We start from the raw sequence: 22,049 nt of genomic DNA on the forward strand, positions 1-22,049 counted from the left end.
TTTGCTGTCCTCCATTTCTGTCATTTGTGACCTGTTTGTCTTCACATTTTGTCTGCTTCCCTGTGTTGGTAGAGTGGTTTTGTGTGCTAGGTGTCCTACAGGGCCCAGTGGCTCAGCCTCCCCAGTTACCTGAGGTGGACACTCTTGGTGCACCCCCTTGTGGGCTTTGTGCACAGTCTTGTTGTAATTATGCCTTGATTGTTTTAGGTGTCACTGGGAGGAATTGACCTCCACGCCAATTGTCTGTGAGAATCAGCTGTGTCTGCAGTGGGAGAACTTCTGTGCTGAAGACACCCTTCTGGGGCAAGACTTGCTTCAGTGGGGCTTTGGTGCTCACTGAGTCTGCCCCCTGAGTGTGTCCCTTATGGGTCTGAGGAGCTGAAATCTGGATGGTCCCACTCTGACCACTGGGTACACTGGCTCTTGGATCTCTAAGGAGGTGCTAATTAAGCCTCTTCCTGAGGTTACCCAGCAGGAGCTACGAAGAGATATGCAGATTCCCCTTCCTTTTTTGGGGGTTTGGGGGTGCCCAGATGAGGCCCAGCTGTGCAATGCAAGCTGCTGTGGGGCCTTGGGCCTTCTCTTGGAAGTTCTGGGTCTGTCTGGCCCAGCTGCAATTTGTTAGGTAATTTTCAGGTTGCAAAGGACCTGGGCATTCATATGCAAAAGCCTTTGCAGCAGCCTGGATGGGGCGGGGTCTCGGAATCAACAGGGCGGAGCAAGCAGCTATGGCTGATTCTCAGCCCTGCCCTAAGGGGCCGTGCGTCTCAGTGTCCCGGTAATTGCTGCCAGCACCTCTGAGGGAAAGCTGCCCTCAAGTTCCGAGTTCTGCCTGCTGCCAGACCGTCCAGTTTCTCCCCATATGAGCCCTGGGACCCCAGAGATTTCCTGGAACCGGAGTTCAGAGCAGTCGGGAGCTTGTGACTCCCTCCCGATTCAAAAAGACAGCCGCGTCCTCAGATGCCCGCCCCTTTCCGCTCGCTCGAGCTTCTGTACCTCTGCACTTTACTTTCGTAGCTCCTCTGAGTCTGTGTGCTCTTCTCTTTCCTTCTGGTTGTAGAATTTCCACTCAGCCAGCCTTCCTGTGGTTCTGGATGATGACCGTTCTGTCTTTTAGTTGTATTTTTGAAGTTGTTGTCAGAGGCAGCAATTTCCGGTGTTTACCTATGCCGCCATCTTGGTTTCTTCTTTTACATGTATTTTTGTTGATTTCAGAGAGGAAGGGAGAGGGAGAAAGAGGTAGAAACATTAATGATGAGAGAGAATCATTGGTCGGCTGCCTCCTGCATGCCCCACAATGGGGATTGAGCCCACAACCTGGGCATGTGCCCTGACCAAGAATTGAACCGTGACTTCCTGCTTTATAGGTCGACACTCAACCACTGAGCCATGCCAGCCTGGCTCATGTAGTTATTAAAAAGAGTACCTAGTGTCTGGAAAGACCAGCACATATTAAAAGGTTCTATCAAGAAAATAGGATTCACCATAGAAATGACCTTACTCTGTTAACTTTCGGCAATGTTCTCTTGACTGACTTGCCTTTCTCTCGTAAGAAGAGAATTCATGAGCCAGAAGAGAAACTTATAAGGAAAAGGTAAAATAATAAGATGGTTATTAATGTGACTCAATATTTTTCTCTTTTTGTAAACTTCTGAATATTCCTCTTATTTTAAATTATTCCAGGTTTCATTTTTGGTATAGTTTTAAAATAGTAAATTCCAATTAGAAGTCTCATTATTTGCCTCCTTGGTGGTTTTGTATATCTCTGATATATAATCATCGTGAGACTGAATTTTATAAAGAGGAATATTTATTACCTGATGAATATGTATTGACTATTTCCTGTGTGCCCAGAGCTAGAGGCTGTACAATATACAGAAGTGGTGTTTTCAATCCAGTGTTCTTACTCATTCTGGAAAAACACACAACTTATTTTCTCCTCTAGGCACTACCTGTTACTCTAGTATCTTAGCACATTCTTAGTCCAACACTTAGACCAGAAAGCTTGTGATATGCCTATTTATAAAGAACGAATTACTTTTTTAATAAAATAAATCTTTATTGTTCAGATTATTACAGTTGTTCCTCTTTTTCCCCCCATAGCTCCCCTCCACCCAGTTCCCACCCCATCCTCTGCCCTTACTCCCCCCCCCCACTGTCCTCATCCATAGGTGTACGATTTTTGTCCAGTCTCTTCCCACACCCCCACACCCCTTCCACCCTCCGCCCCCGAGAATTGTCAATCCACTCTCTTTCTATGCCCCTGATTCTATTATATTCACCAGTTTACTCTGATCATCAGATTTTTTATTCACTTGATTTTTAGATTCACTTGTTGATAGATATGTATTTGTTGTTCATAATTTTTATCTTTACCTTTCCTTCTTCCTCTTCTTAAAGAATACCTTTCAGCATTTCATATAATACTGGTTTGGTGGTGATTTTAGCTTTTTCTTACCAGTGAAGCTCTTTATCTGACCTTCAATTCTACATGATAGCTTTGCTGGATAAAGTAATCTTGGTTGTAGGTTCTTGGTATTCATCACTTTGAATATTTCTTGCCACTCCCTTCTGGCCTGCATAGTTTCTGTTGAGAAATCAGCTGACAATCCTATGGGTACTCCCTTATAGGTAACTGACTTTTTTTCTCTTGCTGCTTTTAAGATTCTCTCTTTGTCTTTTGCTCTTGGCATTTTAATTATGATGTGTCTTGGTGTGGTCCTCTTTGGATTCCTTTTGTTTGGGGTTCTCTGCACTTCCTGGACTTGGAAGTCTATTTCTTTCACCAGGTAGGGGAAGTTTTCTGTCATTATTTCTTCAAATAGGTTTTCAATATCTTGCTCTCTCTCTTCTTCTGGCACCCCTATAATTCAGATGTTGGTACGCTTAAAGCTGTCCCAGAGGCTCCTTACACTATCTTCGTATTTTTGGATTCTTTTTTCATTTTGCTTTTCCGGTTGGGTGTTTTTTGCTTCTTCGTATTTCAAATCCTTGACTTGATTCTTGGTATCCTCTTGTCTGCTGTTGGATCTCTGTATATTATTCTTTATTTTAGTCAGTGTATGCTTAATTTCTAGTTGGTCCTTTTTCATATCCTCGAGGGGCTCATTAAATTTATCAGCGGTTTCTAGAAAATTCTTGAAAAACCTTATAACCGTGGTTTTGAACTCTATATCCAGTAGTTTGCTTTCCTCCATTTCTGTCATTTGTGATCTGTTTCTTTGTCTCTGAATTTTGGCTGCTTCCCTGTGTTGATAGAGTGGCTTTGTGTGCTAGGTGTCCTATAGGACCCAGTAGCTCAGCCTCCCCAATTACCTGAGGTGGACACTCTTGGTGCACCCCTTTGTGAGCTGTGTGCATAGTCTTGTTATAGTTAAGCCTTGATTGTTGTTGGTATCACTGGGAGGAATTGACCTCCATGCCAATTGTCTGTGAGAATCAGCTGTGTCTACAGTGGGAAAACTTCTGTGCTGAAGAAACCCTTATGGGGCAAGACTTGTTTCAGTGGGACTTTGGTGCTCACTGAGTCTGCCCCCTGAGTGTGTCCCTTATGGGTCTGGGGAGTTGTAGTCTGGATGGTCCCAATCTGCCCACTGGGTACAAGGGCTCTTGGATCTCTAAGGAGTTGCTAATTTAGCCTCTGCAGAGGCTACCCAGCAGGAGCTATGGAGAAATCCGCAGATTCCTCTCCCTTGTTTGGGGTTTGAAGGTGCCCAGATGAGGCCCAGCTGTGAAGCAGTGCAAGCTGCTGTGGGTCCTTGGGTCTTCTTTTGGATGTTCTGAATCTCTCTGAACCAGCTGCAGTTTGTTAGGTAATTTTAGATCTTCAAAGGGCTAGGCCTTTCATATGCAAGAGCCTCTGCTAGCAGCTTGGGTGGGGCGGGGTCTCAGGGATTCAACAGGGCGGAGCAAACAGGTATGGCTGATCCTCAGCCCTGTCCTAGGAGGCCCCCAGGTCTCAGTGTCCCGTCTCAGTGTCCCATGGTAATCGCTGCAAGCACCTCTGAGAGAAAACTGCCCTCGAGTTCCGCCCGCTGCTAGACAGTCCAGTTTCTCCCCGTAACTGGAGTTCAGAACAGTCAGGAGCTTGAAGCTCCCTCCCGATTGAAAATGACACCGGCGTCCTCCGTTGCCAGCCCTTTTCGAGCGTGCGCCTCCGTACCTCTGCACTTTACTTTCGCACCTCCTCTGAGTCTCAGTGTGCTTTTCTCTTTTCTTCTAGTTGTAGAATTTCCACTCAGCCAGCCTTCCTGTGGTTCTGGATGATGTCTGTTTTGTCTTTTAGTTGTAACTTTGAAGTGGTTGTGCGAGGCAGCAATTTCAGGTGTTTACCTATGCCGCCATCTTGGTTTCTCTCAAGAACGAATTACTTTTGTTTTTTCTGCAGCTTGGGGGCTCTATGAGGTTCGGAAAATAAGTTTATCCTTATATCTAATATAATTCTTTTTTAAGAGATAGAAACCCCTCCCCCCCTTTTAAAATTTCCCTGAATTGCTTTTGATTGTTGCAAATTTTCCTAAGTTCAAGAATTTTTACGTGCAATGTTTGCTGCCAGGTAGGCTACTAGTCTCCAATTGAATTATATGAGCATATGCTATGGATTCCATACCAGCCCAATTAATGGATTCAACTAATGTTGATAGCAGCTTTGGAAAAATGTCAAATTTTTATACTTATTTTTGAGTTTGGTAGATTGTGTGTGTGTGTGTGTGTGTGTGTGTGTGTGTGTGAAAGGAAACATAGAACAGTGGTCAAGATAGCACTGATACTGGAACAGAACTGTCTGGTCCAAATCCTTGCTTTGTACGTATTTTCTGTTTGATCTTGGGCAAGTTACTGAACTGCTCTATGCCTCAATTTCTTTATGTTCATAATAATGGTATCTAATATGGTTGTTATGAAGATGAAATGATAACGTTGGCAAAGTGCTTAGATCAGTGCATGCATTTAAGTACCACATGGGCATTTTTTTTGGTCATCTTTGCACCATCTATTTTTATTCTTGGGAAAGGCTAGTACTGGGGAGATAGGGTGTCCATTTGGTTCTAAAGGTTCCTCGTCAATAGCTGCCTGGTTCTTAATAAAAGTTTTTTTTTTTCTCCCAGCATGCATTATGATGTTTTCTTCCTTATATTTTATTAGAGGAAAAATATTTAAGGCTATTGTTTGCAAAATTACCTTTTGGTTAAAACTGGTTTGGTTGAATATGGATGTTTAGAGACCATTTGTTGAAAAAAGTTTTAAATTTTGTTCTACTTAGATTTTTTACTCCCATAAACTTTGTTTGGTTCCAGAGTATGAAATTCACCCCCACTTCCATTGTTGTTTGCACTTCAAGTTATTGAACTGTAAAGCATAGAAAGTGTCTAATAACTTCTAGAGAGGTTGTAAGTAAAGGCTACTTAGTTAAAATAAAACACTCAGAAAATAGGGGCACCTGCAACTGTTTAACAGGCCAGATCTAGATCTATTCATCAGCAGTTTTTTTTAAAATATATATTTTTATTGATTTCAGAGAGGTGGGGAGAGAGAGAGAGAGAGAGAGAGAGAGAGAGAAACATCAATGATGAAAGAGAATCATTGACTGGCTGCCTCTAGCACGGCCCCCTACTTAGAATTGAGCCTGCAAACTAGGCATGTGCCCTGACTGGGAATCGCACTGTGGCCTCCTGGTTCATAGGTCAACACTTAAACACTGAGCCACGTTGGCCAGGCCACCAACAGTTTTTTAAAAAATTTTATTGAATTTATTGGGGGGACATTGGTTAATAAAATTGTATAGGCTTCAGGTATAGAATTCTATAATACATCATCTGTATATTGTATTGTATGTTCACCAAAGTCACCTCTGCTTCCATCACCATTTACCCTCCCCCCACCTTTACCCTCTTCTACCTCCCCAACCTTCTTCCCCTCTGGTAATCATCATACTGTTGTTTGTTTCTCCAGCAGTTTGTTTTTTAAATAGTACATGTTACCTTTATAATAGAATGAATGACAGGCTTCTGACACTAGTGGAGCATATTGGTTGATTGCCAAGAGATTACCCAGCAATGATAGAGTATTAATCATTTGGGAGTTATAACAGGCACGGAAGTTAATATTAAAAAAGTGAATTTGACAAATGATTTATCATGGATATTTTGATAAATTGAGTAAATTGGGTTTGATATATTACTTTAGGTAACTATTTGGGAGATCAAATGTAAAAGGCACTAATTATAGAGTTAGTTAATTGCAAAACTTCCCCTGTTGGGTTACATTTTATGTGATTGATTTTAAATAACTGGCTTTGAAGTGCTTTAAAAATATGTTTTGGGTGTCTATTTTGTGTGTGTGTGTGTGTGTGTGTGTGTGTTTATGATGTTTTTAATTTTGTAGTTTAGCAAAAAAAAACAAACCAACAACAACAACAAAAACCAGACCTCAAAATCTGACTTAAGTTGCTTAAGAAATACTGTTCTACTGTTAAATAGCAGAATCAGGAGCTAAATCAATGTTTGCTGTTTTAAGCCATTAAATCCTTGGGATGATTTTTCACATAGCAAAAGCCATCTGATTACACTAGCATACTTAACATTTCTAAAAATAAACTTGAATTTGTTTGAGGAAAAAGAAGAAATATTTCTAAATATATGTATTTTCAAGACAGGCAATATATTGCTCTGAATTTTCTTCTGAATACTTAGTTTCTAAGTTTATGCTTTTCCTTTTCCCATACCAATATTAAGCTCTTTGTAAGAGGACTGACCTTTAGATTGTTATAATTCTTCAACCTGAAGTTATTAGATACTAAGGGAGACAAATGTACTGAACTTTCAAATGTAATATGTTGGATTACTAACAATAGACCTAATTGATAAAAGTGATTTAATATATGTTGTGTTAATAGCTAAACCTCCAAAGCCCCTAATCTCCCATGGAAATATTGCTTTGTAGAATAAAATCCAGTGAGAAGTTCTGGGATTCCAGAGTGAATTTGTACATTCCTTAGGGGCATTTTTGCAAGGGAGGTTGTTGTGCTTTAAAGGTAGTTGATAAGAGACCTGCACCACCAACCCCAGACCTGCACCACCAACCACCATCATGCATTAGTCTATAGAAGGTATTTGGGTGTACGTATTCCTGTACCACTCGGTACCACCATTTAGCCAAGGGAAGTTTCTGACCATTTGCAGCATACATTATAAATCAGGATGTCACTAACAGACAATCAGATTTGAACATTCCATGAACAAAGTAGCCTATATCCCCTAGGAATAGATCACTTAACTATGTTTATGTCATGCTGTTGATATGCCTGCATTTGCACAAGTCAGGATAGCACATTGTTTATTTATTTTAGGAGTAGGCAATTGATCTGTATATTTACCTGATTTGGGGTTAATGAGCCAAAAATTGAAATGGGTAATTTAGCGTGATTGCTTAAGTACATGGGGAAAATACAATTATTCTTCCAAATCCCAAATTACTTCTCTCTCACCTTGGGTTTGTGAAAGAATAATTTTGAGTCTTCTCCAAGTTGGGCTTATGTTGGCTGCACTCTAAAAAATTTTCTGCTTGGCACATCATGCATGAGGAGATTGCTGGTCAGATATGTGGGGAAGCTCAGAGGATTTCCCACTGCCAAATTAGTCCCCTGGGGAGACCCAGAAAAATCACAGGATATATTGGTTAAATGAAACGAACTTGTTTAAATTACACTCTCTCTGGTATCAACACAGGATAATCACTGCCACTTGGAAATGTGGCAGCATTTGGTGCCAAGTGTGTGCACTCTGGTTGGCGGAAGAAATATTTTTGTATGTTTTTTTAAAACTGTTTTTGTAGAGGTGAGATTATAGACCTGGCATCGTACAAATTCCTAAAAAAACAAAAAGCTCTTGATCTGAATCTAAGAATGAGGGGACCATAAATTGCTCTAGGTGATATAATAATAAAAGGCACTTTAATAAAAATATAGGATGGAGAACTGAAAAAAGCACAGTGAAGCAATGAAAAGTTACTCATGATGTTTGATGTTATCCATCAAAGATAACCACTGTCCACACTGGTCTTTTTTATGCTTCATGCCCACCTCCATATATGACTCTGTTATAGGCAAAATTTTGCATCTTTGTCTTTGCTACATTATATTACAAATATTTCTCCTAAACATTTAACAATCCTTCATAACCATTTTAATGAGTTTCTAAAATATCAGTATATAGATATTTTCCTATAATTGGACATTTATTTTCCTATCATTGGACATTTAGGAGGTTTTCAATTTTCTTTATTATAAGTAATAAAGTGATACAAATCTCTAGTTCCTTAGAAAAAATACCTAGAGGTAAAAGTACTAAGTTACAGGGTAAGCACTTTAAAAAAGCAAAATACATGCTGTTGAATTGCTTTCCAGATATACTCTAGTCATCAGCCATGTATAAAAATGACCTTCCTGCAGACCCTAAGACCGAGGATATAATCATTATAAAAATGTTTTCCTAATTTTATAAGATAGCATATTCCTTTGATTACTAATTAGTGAATGACTTTTCATCATTATTAAAAAAATCTGTATTTCTTCTTTGAAATATCTGTGTGGCATAGTTTTTTTTTTTAAAATTGGTTTTCTGTTGTTTGTGGGATTGCAGAATGTAACATTGAGGATTTCGGCAGTGAGCATTTTCGCTGTGAAGATGGGCATTGCATTCCTGCTTCCTGGAGGTGTGACGGGACCAAAGACTGTTTGGATGACTCTGATGAAATTGGTTGCCGTAAGTGGGGCGTGGGTAGTCTAAGCTCTGTTTTGAGAAACCCAAGTCCTTCATGGTGATTTCAGCTGTAACAAAAAGGTTGTGTCTTTAGTGATAGATACAGGACTTGGTGCAGGTCTGCTGAGATCTGTGTAGTTGAATAGAAAACTGATGGTATTAATAATTGTTTCGCTCCCCTTTGAAGAAGGGGCTCAATTGACATCAGTTTCTATTTTCCTTTTTATCATGTGACCTTGATATGGAAACCAATTTGGAAGTGGTTTTCTGAAGCCAGTATGTGACTATTTCAGATTATTCACTCTGGAAATTCTGTGCACCAATAAGAACAAACAAAAAACAATGCTACCTGAACTAAGGTGATTTATAACTCCAGGAGTCTGTTTTACTATAAAGAATGTAGTATAACATGTGTGAATTATCATAAAGAGATCACAGAAATGCCTAGTGTGATTTTATGTTTTAGAAAATTTATTTAAAAACATGATAATATTGTAAACCCCCAAATTAACAGGTGATAAAATCACTTACTAGTACACATATTTTTCTTTTAGTTCTCAGCAATATTCTGAGGTAAGTTTCATATTAGAAAACAGAGGTTTAGAGAAGTAAGTCATTTATTAAAAGTTATCCAGTTGGTGCACCAATCCAACCCTTATATCCATTGCTTTCCCAAATTGCCACAGGCGATCAATCACATTCCTGCAATTTCATTCATTCTGATAGGTGCACAGACAAGGGTTATCATCCAAAAACTAGGAAAGCGGGTGAAAAAGTAATTTTGTTTTGAAATGTTGACCATACTATGGCACAACAGAACAGTCAAACTTTGGGGTAATGTTAGGATGACAACGCATTTGAAAATGGGAGGAAGAGTGGGAAGTGCTTCTCAAACTTTCATGCACAAATGGATTAAAGTACAGATTTAGATTCCATATGATTGGCGTGGGAGCAGAGATTCTGTATTTCTTACAAACCCCCAGGTTATGCTGATGCTGCTCATCTGTGAACCATACTTTGAGCAAGAGAGTAGTTCTATTTGTAGAGACATGATCATGTGCTATTTGTTTTGCCTCTTCTGGGCTTACTGAGTTCATTTTATGTTAAATCCAAAGAGCAATAAGAGTGTATTCCGAGATAAAGGAATAAATGAACAGTTATACCAACAACTCTTCAGAGGTTATTATATTTTAGTGATAACAGTGATGATAGCAATACCAATGACAAAAGTGATAGCAACAAACATTATATGGTGCTTTCACATACATTATTTAACTTGGTTTTCAGTAGCAACCCATGAGATAGATAAGTATAGCTTCCATTTTAGCTGCATACATTGTGGCTCAGAGAACCTGCCAAAGATCCTAAAGCAAGTAAATTGTAAAAATAATAGTTATGTGACTCTGTCTTTTTATCCAAATTTCAAGAGTTTTCCAATTCATCATGATGCTTTACTATTATTGTAGTTATTATAGAACATTTCAGATAATTTAATAATAATTCATGGCTAGCTTTTACTTAAATTAAAATTTTGTTTAATATTTTTTTGTCATACCTTTGTTGTATGTATGTGTGTTTGGCTGTTCTATTCTTTTTATTTTCATATTGCTTTGGATCATCAGTTTGCTGTGATGCTATTGCTGAGATTGATAGGGAACTCTGACCGGAGTTCACACACTCTAGTATAGGGTTGTTTACTATTTGCCATCAAATATATTGAGCAGGAGTTGATATATAGGCTTTTGAAATAAGCATTGCTTGTTGGTATAATAGGGTGGTTGTTTGACATAATGAGTCTTTTTCTGGTTTGTTTTAGCTCCCGCTACTTGCCAGCCAGGCTATTTCCAGTGTCAGAGTAAAGAGTTATGCATCCCTAACTCCTGGGTGTGTGACAATGAGCAGGACTGTGAGGATGGCTCAGATGAACATCAGCATTGCCGTAAGTGTTTATGGAGGAATCTTGTTTTGGTCCTTTGGACATCTAAAACCTAACCTGATACAAATACAAAACATAATGGGACGATCCTTTGTAAATGCTGAGTTGAGCCTTACACAACAATGCAGCCTATGCCAGTATTCTCGCTCAGATTGGATGATATTGAAAGTGTGAATGTGCTGGAGAATTACAAATATACCCTGGCAATTTGGAAATGGCTAGATAGGTTCCTAGATTTTAATTTGGATTATGTTACACTCAAGAAAGAAACGAAGCATTTATTGGTATCGATGGGTATGGTATTCATTTGTGTGGTTGGCATTTGGATGGTCCTTTTGGTCCAGCAGCATACTCTGCTTTCAAACCTTCCACCTCCTCTGCCCCAGTATTGAACTCTCTCAATTTCAGTTGAGTGGAGCAAGTAGGTAGGTCTGTTGGAGGCATTGTTGGTGGCTGTTCCAGTGACTGCTGCCAAAGCCACTGCGGGATGAGCTACCATGACAAAGAAAATAATAGCAGTTATTAGTAACTGCTGCATTTCTGGACATTGAAAGGGTTCAGGGCAGTGCTTGCACACCACACAGAGTCCTGACCTTTTGCTTCTGTGCCTGCTGCCTGAATGCTCATTTCTATATGCTCCTTCCTGGTGTTCCTCCTCAAGGAAGCTGTCCCTGTTCACATCCCATTCCAGAGTGAATTAGGCACCCCTCTCTGATTCTTTTGTAATTCTTTGTGTACCTATAATCCACTTTCATCACTGTTTTCCCCCAGAAAGCTATGAGCTCCTTGAGGGTAGGGATTGTGCCTTAATCATCTTGATGTTCCCATTGATGGTGCACTTTTTGACATAATAGGCCCTCAGTAGATGTTTGTGTAATGATGACTAGGTGAATCCCAGCACTGGATTGGTTGATGAAACTACATAATTTTAATTCATCATTTCTCTACATTTGAATGAACTTTTAATTGCTCCCTTGTAAACCCTTTGAAATCTTAAGCACCAAATATAGAATGATTTGGGCTTCAGTTTAATTAAGAAGAAAGCCAAGATAATTAAAATAATATTGGCACTATGTTTTTTTAGAAAGAATATCTATTTTTTCTTTTTCTTTCCTTTATTTATTTATTTTTTAATTTTTTTATTGATTAAGTTATTACATATGTGTCCTTATCCCCACGTTACCCCCTATCCCCCTACTCATGCCCTCACCCTCCCTGGTGTCTGTGTCCATTGGTTAGGCTTATATGCATGCATACAAGTCCTTTGGTTGATCTCTTCCCCTTACCCCCACCCTCCCCTACCTTCCCTCTGAGGTTTGACAGTCTGATTGATGCTTCTCTGTCTCTGGATCTGTTTTTGTTCATCAGTTTATGTTGTTCATTATATTCCATAAATGAGTGAGATCATGTGGTATTTATCTTTCTCTGACTGGCTTATTTCACTTAGCATAATGCTCTCCAGTTCCATCCATGCTGTTGCAAATGGTAACAACTCCTTCTTTTTTACCGCAGCGTAGTATTCCATTGTGTAGATGTACCACAGTTTTTTAATCCACTCATCTACTGATGGGCACTTAGGCTGTTTCCAAATCTTAGCTATGGTGAATTGTGCTGCTATGAACATAGGGGTGCATATATCCTTTATAATTGGTGTTTCTAGTTTCCTCGGATATATTCCTAGAAGTGGGATCACTGGGTCAAATGGGAGTTACATTTTTAGTTTTTTGAAGAATATCTATTTTTAATATATATTTATTGTTTTCAGAGAAAGGAAGGGAAAAGAGGAGAGAGCTAGAAACACTGACGAAGAGAGAGAATCATTTATCGGCTGCCTCCTGGGAATCAAGCCTATAACCCAGGCATGTGCCCTGAAGGGGAATCAAACCATGACTTCCTGCTTCATAGGTTGATGCTCAACCACTGAGTTGCACCAGCTGGGCTGCACTAGATTTCATTTTTTCATATTTTGTTTGATTACCCATCACTGCCCTGGCTTGTGTGGCTCACTTGGTTGGGCATCATCAGGAGCATCAAAAGGTTGCTGGTTTAATTCCTGGTCAAGGCACATGCCTGGGTTGTGGGCTCCATTCCCAGTAGGGGGCATGCAGGAGGCAACTGACTAATGTTCTGCTCTCACATTGATGTTTCTCTCTTCTCCCTTCCTCTCCCTCTAAAATAATCAATAAACTATTCTTAGAAGAAAAAGAAAAGATTACCCATCACTTGCTTTTTCAGGAAAAAAAAAAGCTCTTTAATTTTATGTGGAAATTGGCAATATATACTTAAATAAATTATATGGAAATTTAATAAATACTACCACTCAGAAAATATTAAGCTTTTCAATCTTATTCACTTGAAATTGTGGGCAGAATTCAGACATGTAAGTGACTTCTAGAAAATTTGATCTATTATACCTTTATTAATAGAAGTAAAATTTAACCTACAGATATAAGGTACTGGGAGAAGATATGAAATCATACTGCCAAAGTGTCAGAAATAGGCTGACTGGAAAAATTTTGTTTGCTATTTGAGACTTACATGACATATTTGTAATGAAACTATTTTATTAAACAGAAAGAAGGAACAAGAGATGATTGATTAAGGATAGTAATTTTTGTTAAATTTTTTTACATAATACTTATCACATGGTAATCTTTATATGTTTGAATTTTTAAGTACTCACTCTAAAGCTGTCATTGTTCATTTATTTTTTAGAAAGCTTTTTTTGGGGTATATATTGATGGCATATGCCTTAACAGATATATGATTTTATTGAAAACCAAATTTTGATGAACTTAAGTGTCTTTTCAATAATACAGAATAGGAAATTAAAAATTCTAGGGGACATTTTTTTCTTCCATTTGATTATATTATTATTATTATTATTATTATTATTATTTTTAGCAGATCACATTATTCCCCGAATGCTTTTCTTTTTATGTGGAGATTAAAAAATCTTATGATATTTCCTGAGACATGCAGAATAGCTTTCACATGATATTTGAGGTATTAATATACGGATTTATCTGAAGGCAAGTTTGATAAAATGATGTCCTGCTTTTACCTACCCTAATCAACATAGAATAAAATGTAAACTAGCTTAAATTATTTTCCTTTTCTATAAAACTGACACATGTTCTATGTGGAATCTAATGAACAACATAAACTAACAAACAAAAATAGCTACAGAGACATGGAAACATTGAACAGACTATCCAACCCCAGAGGGAAGGCAGGGGAGGGTGGGCAGGTGGGAAGAGATCAACCAATGAACTTGTATGCATATATGCATAACTCATGGACACAGACAATAGGTGGTGAAGGCTTGGAGAGAGGGCGGGGATGGGTGGGAGAGGTCAATGGGGGACAAAGGGGACATATGTAATACTTTCAACAATAAAAACAAAAACGAAAAAAACTCCTGACACATGTGCAATACAGAAAACTTATGTAATAGAGAAAACTCAATGAAATCACCATATTCCTACCCTTCAGAAATATCCATTTTTAAGTGTTTGGCATATTTCCTTCTGGTTTAAACAGGATTTCAATGAGGGGAACCTTACCAATCTTTGATTAATACCTATAACTGTAAAATTTGTTTTTTAAAAAAAATATTTTTATCAACTTCAGAGAGAAGAAGGGAGAGGGAGAGAGAGATAGAAACATCAGTGATGAGAGAGAATCATAGATTGGCTGCCTCCTGTATGTCCCCTGCTGGGGATCAAGCCGGAAACCTGGGCATGTGCCCTGACCAGGAATTGAACCATGACCTCCTGGTTCATGGGTCAACATTCAATCACTGAGCCATACTGGCTGGGCCAAAATTCTTATTTTATTCATTTTCTTTATCATACAGCTCATTAACCTACTAGTATATTGTATTCTCAATACATGTTGATAAAATAACTATCTACATTAACATGCTTGAGTGCTGATATGATTCTATGGACGTTTTGATAGTATCCTGATAATAATACCTTTGCTTTTGTAATGTAAGTTCCCTTCCTTGGGTTAGCTGGATGCATGAATTACCTTGTGACCCTGTGAATTTTATGTTCAGTGTATGCTCTATTTGCCTTTGTTTTAGAAAATGTCAGTGGATTGGTCTGCGTTTGGCAGTAATTATAAAGTAACATTTTTTTCCGGTCACAGCTGGAAGTACATGCTCAAGCCATCAGATGACATGCTCCAGTGGTGAATGTATTCCAAAAGAATACATGTGTGACCACGTCAGAGACTGCTCAGATGGAACTGACGAGAAAGACTGCCGTGAGTCCCTTTCAGTCTTTGCACTGTATTTAGTTTCACATTTGTCCCTTTGGCATTTTAAGCAACTTGTTAGATTTGTTGATGGACAGAAATGCCTACAATATGCCTCTTGTTATTGAAATCTCTTGGCAGATTCTTTTGTGGATTAGAGGTGATGTTCTGATAGAAGTCTATTTTTATGAAAACCTTCTGAGTGTGTCCTGCCTTAGTACATAAATTTTCTGTATTTTTTAAATTAAGAAACTTTCAACATTAACATATAATCCTGAAAGGTCATTGAGTACATTGAGTACAAAGGCCAGTTTGGTCAATTATAACTTTTATTACATTACTATGGTAAATTTGTAGGTCAAATGTCTCATTAATCATTAGTTTTGTGCTCTTATGGACTTTTTTTTTCCAGATTGCTTTTGGACAAGTGTTATATTTGGCTTTCCCTAGAATGATAGCATACTATATCAGTTTGTAACTGATCACAACAAGATCAGGCATATAAATCGCAGAATTCTGTGTATAATGTTTAAATATTATAATAACCAAAATAAGAGAGTGCAATCATGGTGCATAAGGCACTACTTACAAACAAGTAAAGAGTAATCTGCCTCTCTTGAGGTTTATATAGAACTAGAGGCCTGGTGCATGAAATTCGTGCACTCAGGGGGTCCCTCAGTCCGACCTACACCCTCTCGCAGTCCAGGAGCCCTCAGGGGATGTACGACTGCCGTCTTAGGCCCGCTCCCTGCAGTAGGACATCCTTAGCACTGCCGTGGAGGTGGGAAAGACTCCTGCCACCACTGCTGCGCTCGCCAGCCGTGAACTTGGTTCAGGGCTTCTGGCTGAGTGGCGCTTTCCCTGTGGGAGTGCACTGACCACCAGGGGGCAGCTCCTGCATTGAGCGTCTGCCCCCTGGTGATCAGTGCGTGGCATAGAGACTGGTCGTTCTGCCGTTTCTTCTATTTGCATATTAGCCTTTTATTATATAGGATTGTTAGAATACAGGAATATAGGAATTTTTCTACTGTGTCAGTCCTATGTTTCATCAAACTCAGTCTGAAAAGCTCTTAGAAGTCTATCATTTATGAATTTATCCAGAACTTTTTTCTTTTTATACATTTTCTCTTGACACTTTTTATACATTTCTCTTTTTGGTATATTGCAATTTAGAAGTTTACTATGTGCTTCCATTTTTTTTCCTCATACTATGGTACTTCCTTTCTTTTGCTCTTAAATTTATGTTTCAAACTTCAAAGAGTTATTATAAAGTCAATATTCAAATCATCGGTAGACAAATTTTATGTACATTAGAAACCTTGACCATAAACTTCTTAGTTATCATGGCTCCATCTAAAGATATAAATTTTAGCCTATTTTCATGGGACTTCTTCTCTATTGTTTGAGAATTTTGATAGAAGAAATACTTATATATATGAAAAGGAGAGGCCTGGACCCAAACAGGCCCAGATTCATGCTGCAGAACACATCATATCACACTACATTTTAAAAAACAACACCTTTCCTCCAATGTTTTGTTCCTTGTATGTTATTTTTCTTTGAGAAGAGTCTATGCTATTTGTCTTTGTATCTCCGTTTCTTAGCTGAGTTCCTGGCACAGTTCTCTTCGGGTATATTTCCTAATTAAGTGTTCTCTTTTGAAAGAGATTATGTTGCCCCTAGTTTGGGTCTCCCTTCACGTTAGACATTTTGCAGGGAATTTAGACCTTGCAATGGTAATTTTAGAGATGATAGGGTGTTTCTGGATGTCATGAAAGAGCAAGTCTGCGAGTCAAGGACCTTTTGTTAAGCCAACAATAGGTCCTTTATTGAGGCAAGTGAAGAAAATATTTTGGTTAATAATAACGGTAAATCATATAAAGTTATATGCCATTTAATGATGGGGATATGTCCTGAGAAATGTGTTGTTAGGTGATTTCATTGTGTAAACATAATAGAATGTACTTATACAAACCCGCAGTGGTTCTCAACCTTCCTAATGCCGCGACCCTTTAATACAGTTCCTCATGTTGTGGTGACCTCCAACCATAAAATTATTTTCGTTGCTACTTCATAACTGTAATTTTGCTACTGTTATGAATCGTAATGTAAATATCTGATATGCAGGATGTATTTTCATTGTTACAAATTGAACATAATTAAAGCATAGTGATTAATCACAAAAACAATATCTAATTATATATGTGTTTTCCGATGGTCTTAGGCGACCCCTGTGAAAGGTTCGTTCGACCCCCAAAGGGGTCGTGACCCACAGGTTGAGAACCTCTGCCATAGGGTATAGCCTACTACACATTTAGACTGTGTGATATAGCTTATTGCTCTTAGGCTACAATCCTGTACAGCACGTTGCTGTACAAACAACACAAGATTAATTCAAGCACAAAAGAAAATAATGCAATCAAGAGACACAAGGTGTGTGAGGCAGCTGTTTGCGTAACATAACATACTGTTTTACTTACAGCAAAATTTTTTTTAAAGTACCAAGAGTACACTCTAAGATAATGATAGCAGAGTACTAGTATAGTACAGAAACTACATAAGCCATTAACATAGTAATTTATTATCATTATCAAGAATTATGTACTGTCCATAATTGTATATACTATACCTTTCTATTACTGGCAGTGCAGTAGGTTTGTTTATACCAGCATTACCACAAACACATGAGTAATGCATTGCACTGTAACTTTAGGATGGCTACAATGTCAGTAGGCGATAGACATTTTTCAGCTCCATCATAATCTCATGAGACCTATCTTGTATGCGGTCTGTCATTGACCAAAACGTCATTATATGGCACATGACTATATTATATTTTGTAAACTTCATAACATTACATAAATTCCAGTTATTATTAGGTTTCTCAATGAAGACAACACAGCAGGTATTATTATACTTTATTATGAATAAAGAAACTAAAACTGCGAAGTGTAGCATGTCCTGTTCAAGGTAGTATGATGTGTGGCAGAGCTAGTGCTCAACCCGTCTTCTGGTTCCAAGTCTGGTGATTATTCTTCATGAAAGACCTTTTTCACAGAAGGAGAAGGTTCTATCTTGTGCAAGTTTAAGAGAGAACCAGAGGCCTGTGCTACCAGCCAACAGTCCGTGTCTTTATTCCTTATTTACAAGTGGATAAAAATGAGTGCTTTATTGCAAGTGCAATGGGAATGAAGGAAATGGTACTTCAGGGAAAAGAAAAGGCCGTCGAAACAGATTGTTTGGATTTATTCCATGTGAATAATCTGCATCCAAGTCTAAAGTCACCAGTACAACTGCCTGACGACTTTGCCAATGGAACTTCCGGCAAAAAGCTGGCAGGGTACAGGGTGCAGGCAGCTGTTAGAGAAAGGCATGAAGGAAAGGAAGTGAGTTTTATAAAATATCTGCATAGGAGTTTTTAATCAAGTTTTTGTTTGTATTTTTTTTTTTAAAGCACAAGTAACTGGTGAAAGGAGGATTTGTTAAGGAAAGAGAACCCGATTTATAGCTCATTGTTTCTGGAATTATACAAGTTATGAACCCTTCAGGGTTCGTGGCCCTAAAATGAACCTCACACATGTAAGGGGTTTTACAATGAGGTACTATTTTCTATTCCTCTCTACTTTGTTTATTTATTATGTGTTAGTGATGGGGGAGTGTGATAAAAATCTAACCAATCAGAGGAAATTAAGAAAAGAATCTTCATACTTCCTGGTTAGTGCTTTGATCTCCTGGCCACAGCCAGATTCGAACAGGAAGGAAATGAATGGCCTAGATTGGATAGACGTCTTTAGAAAGTGCCAGGATAGGGGGCAGGATTGACTCATTTTGTTTTCCCTCTTGGAGCTCTTGTGTGAAGTGGGAAAGGGAATTGCTGCTCACCAAGCACCCATTACTGTCTTATGCGATTTTTACATCAGAACTACAAGCCGTATGTGATGGCCATCTCCATTTTAGAGATTGTGAAGATTGTCAAGAAGCAAGGGCAGAGGAGGCGGGACTTTAATGTTAGTCTAAACCCCATGCCGGGGCTCTCAGAATATTTTTCTTTAGTAATGGAAGTTTACAAACTATTTTTGTCTGAAGGTTACTTAACTCTTTTATTATTTTAAAAGTTATTGTTTAAAGCTTATGAAAGTGTATAGGGCTGGGTGTGGGAGCAGGGGTGGACTTTAAAGGGATACAAAAGACCTTTTGGGGTAATAGACACTGGATTATTTGATGTTTGCACAATGTACAATTTTATTTAAAAAATAATAAACTTACAGGGAGTGCATTTTATAGGTTATAAATTATACCTCAATAAAGCTGTTAATAATCAACAAAAATGATAGCAGGGTGAAAAAAATCAACGCTCTGAAATCCGAGTGGCTTCCTGGCCTTTAGGGCAAGTCAGGACCGATTCATTTGCCTCTCCAAACCGACCTCTCACCTGTCCAGGCTGGTCCCTGCTCACCAGGCAAGGCACCCCAAGATGAAGGGGGAGCCACCTTGTCCTCCCCTTGTCCTTTAATACTCCTCATTCTTTCCAGCCAAACGCCCTGAATAAGAAACAGACATTTGCTGTTTTAAGCCTCTGTGATTTGAGGCTTGCTAGCACATCATGACCCAGCCTTCTCTGACTGGTACACCTTTTCTGGTTAATTGAACCCACTTAGTTAAACAATCAAACACCACTAACACTTTCCTTTCCTTTATTTTCTATATCCAGATAGTCAATAGCCCTGATAGTTCTCCCCTTAAATATCCCTTAAATCATTTTTTTTTCTTTCCATCCTAACTGCCACTATTCCTCTTGTAATTACATTTTTATAAATTTTCTAAATGGGTTTCCTGTGTCACCCAGCTCTACCTCTACATGGTATTCTTTGATATCTGCTGGAGTGTTTCAAAATAAAAGTATTTTTTTCCTTAAAAAAAAAAAAGTTTATGAAAGATTTTTAACATAATCAAAAGCATGATGAATTATATAATGAACCTCTTTGTACTCATCGTTATTATGTTAATTATCAACTCATGGCTAATTTTGTCTTACCTGTAGCTCTTTCTTTTTTTCCCCTTTATTTTATTTTTTTAAAAAAAATATTTTTATTGATTTTAGAGAGGAAAGGAGAGGGGGAGAGAGTGAGAGAGAGAGAGAGAGAGAGAGAAACATCAATGATGATAGAGAACCATTGATTGGCTGCCTCCTGCATGCCCTCTACTGGGGATCGAGCCTGCAACTGAGGTACATGCCCTTGACCGGAATCGAAGCCGGGACCCTTCAGTCTGCAGGCCAATGCTCTATCCACTGAGCCAAACCAGCTAGGGCAATTTTCCCCTTTATTTTGAAGTAGTATTTATCTCCAAAATAAAAGGAGTAAAACACAGCCACAATATCACCATCTCACCTAAAAGTTAACAGCTGTTCCTTAAAATAATCAGATAACCAGTTAATGCTTTAAATTTCTCAATGATTTTGTTATTATAGTGCAATTGTTTAAATCCGAATCCAAATAAAATCTATCTGTTAGAGTTAGTTGCTGTCTTAAAATTTGTAAGTTTCCCTCCCATTTTTGTTTTTTACTCCTTGCAATTTATTTGTTAATGAAACCAAGTCAGTTGTCCCGGAGTTTTCCACAGTCTGGGTTTTGTTCATTTTATCCCTTGATGTCATTTAACATGCTCTTCTGTCCTCTGTATTTTTTGGAAGTTGGTAGCTAGATCTGGAGCAACGGTTCTTGACCTTGGCACTAATGACATGTGGGGCCAGATAATTCTTAATGTGGGGAGCTGTCTAGTGCATTATTGAAAGTCTGACAGTATCTCTGACTTCTACACTAGAAGCCAGCATTAACCCCCAAACCAAAATGTCTCCAGACAACGCCAAGTATTCTCTAACGCAAAATGTCCTCCCTTTCCTTGCTCTAGGTCAGAACAGCGCTAGTGTAGAGGCTTGCACAGATGAGCAAGGGTTTCTTTTCGTGTGTGTGTGCAACATACTTTATATATAGGGCATACATTTCCAATAGTAGTGATGTTAGCAGCCATTGCTGATCTTCTTTGAGATCCATTACGCATGGAGGTACTTGTTATTTTTAATTTATTGATTGATTTTCAAAAATATATTTTTACTGATTTCAGAGAGGAAGGGAGAGGGAGAGAGAGATAGAAACATTAATGATGAGAGAGAATTGTTGATCGGCTGCCTCCTGCACGGCCCCTACTGGGGATTGAGCCCGCACCCCTGGCATGTGCCCTTGACTGAAATCAAACCCAGGACCCTTCAGTTTGCAAGCCAACGCTCTATCCAGTGAGCCAAACCAGTTAGGGCTATTGATTGATTTTAAGAGAGAGAGAGAGAAAGAGAGAGAGAAGGAGAAAGGGACAGAAAGAAAGAGGAGAGAGAGAGGGAGAAACATCAATTTGTTGCTCTACTTATTTATGCATTCATTGTTATTTCTTGTATGTGCCCTGATCAGGGATTGAACCTGCATCCTTGATATATTGGGACGATTCTCTAACCAACTGAACTACCTGGCCAGGGCCTATTTAACTATTTTAGGTGCCACTTCAATTATATAGCAGCTATTTATTAGTAGTTTGAAATTAGAATGTTCCTACATGGTCAAGGATTAAATGAGGCTTGGCTAGAAATCATTTTGTGAGATATAACACTTTTTTCTGTTGTTTCTGCAGTCATGATGTATAGGAATCAATACTTGAGGACAAAATTAGAATCGGCTTATGAATATAATTTATATTTTTCTATTCCTCAGAAATAGGTTTTCTATAGGAATGGGTCTTAATACATTATTAGTAAGCACCTAGAAACCACTTAAATATAGTAATGGATATTAGAAAAGCTCCAAAGAAGGACTAATTCTTTACCCCAATTATTTGAAAGGATCAGGAAGCTTTCTTCTGTAGTTGATAGTCATGCCTGTCAGGTCAAACCCCTAGGTTATAGTCCCCACCCTTTCAGCTTATAAGATCAAATCATAGAGTTCCAAGACAGAGCACCTTGTGTCCATTCCAGGCATTCCTTTTACAGAACAAAGAATGGTGTGTAAGAGTCCTCCCGGCAAGGCAGGGAGAGGGGAGGTAAGAGAATG

General features: G+C 38.5%; 1 protein-coding gene across 1 annotated transcript in view; it reads left to right on the forward strand.

Annotated features, from left to right (window-relative positions):
* Window positions 1-22,049, forward strand: part of LRP2 (LDL receptor related protein 2) — a 213,557-nt gene that overhangs the window by 36,531 nt on the left and 154,977 nt on the right. Inside the window, exons 2-4 of the mRNA XM_070423495.1 lie at window positions 8,637-8,759; window positions 10,573-10,695; window positions 14,848-14,964. Of these exons, the coding sequence (XP_070279596.1) occupies window positions 8,637-8,759; window positions 10,573-10,695; window positions 14,848-14,964 (363 nt within the window). The remainder of the gene's footprint in view (window positions 1-8,636; window positions 8,760-10,572; window positions 10,696-14,847; window positions 14,965-22,049) is intronic.

This window comes from Myotis yumanensis, unplaced genomic scaffold (genome assembly GCF_028538775.1).
Source record: "Myotis yumanensis isolate MYYU_CA2020_CCGP unplaced genomic scaffold, mMyoYum1.0.hap1 SCAF_8, whole genome shotgun sequence".
Classification (NCBI taxonomy): domain Eukaryota; kingdom Metazoa; phylum Chordata; class Mammalia; order Chiroptera; family Vespertilionidae; genus Myotis; species Myotis yumanensis.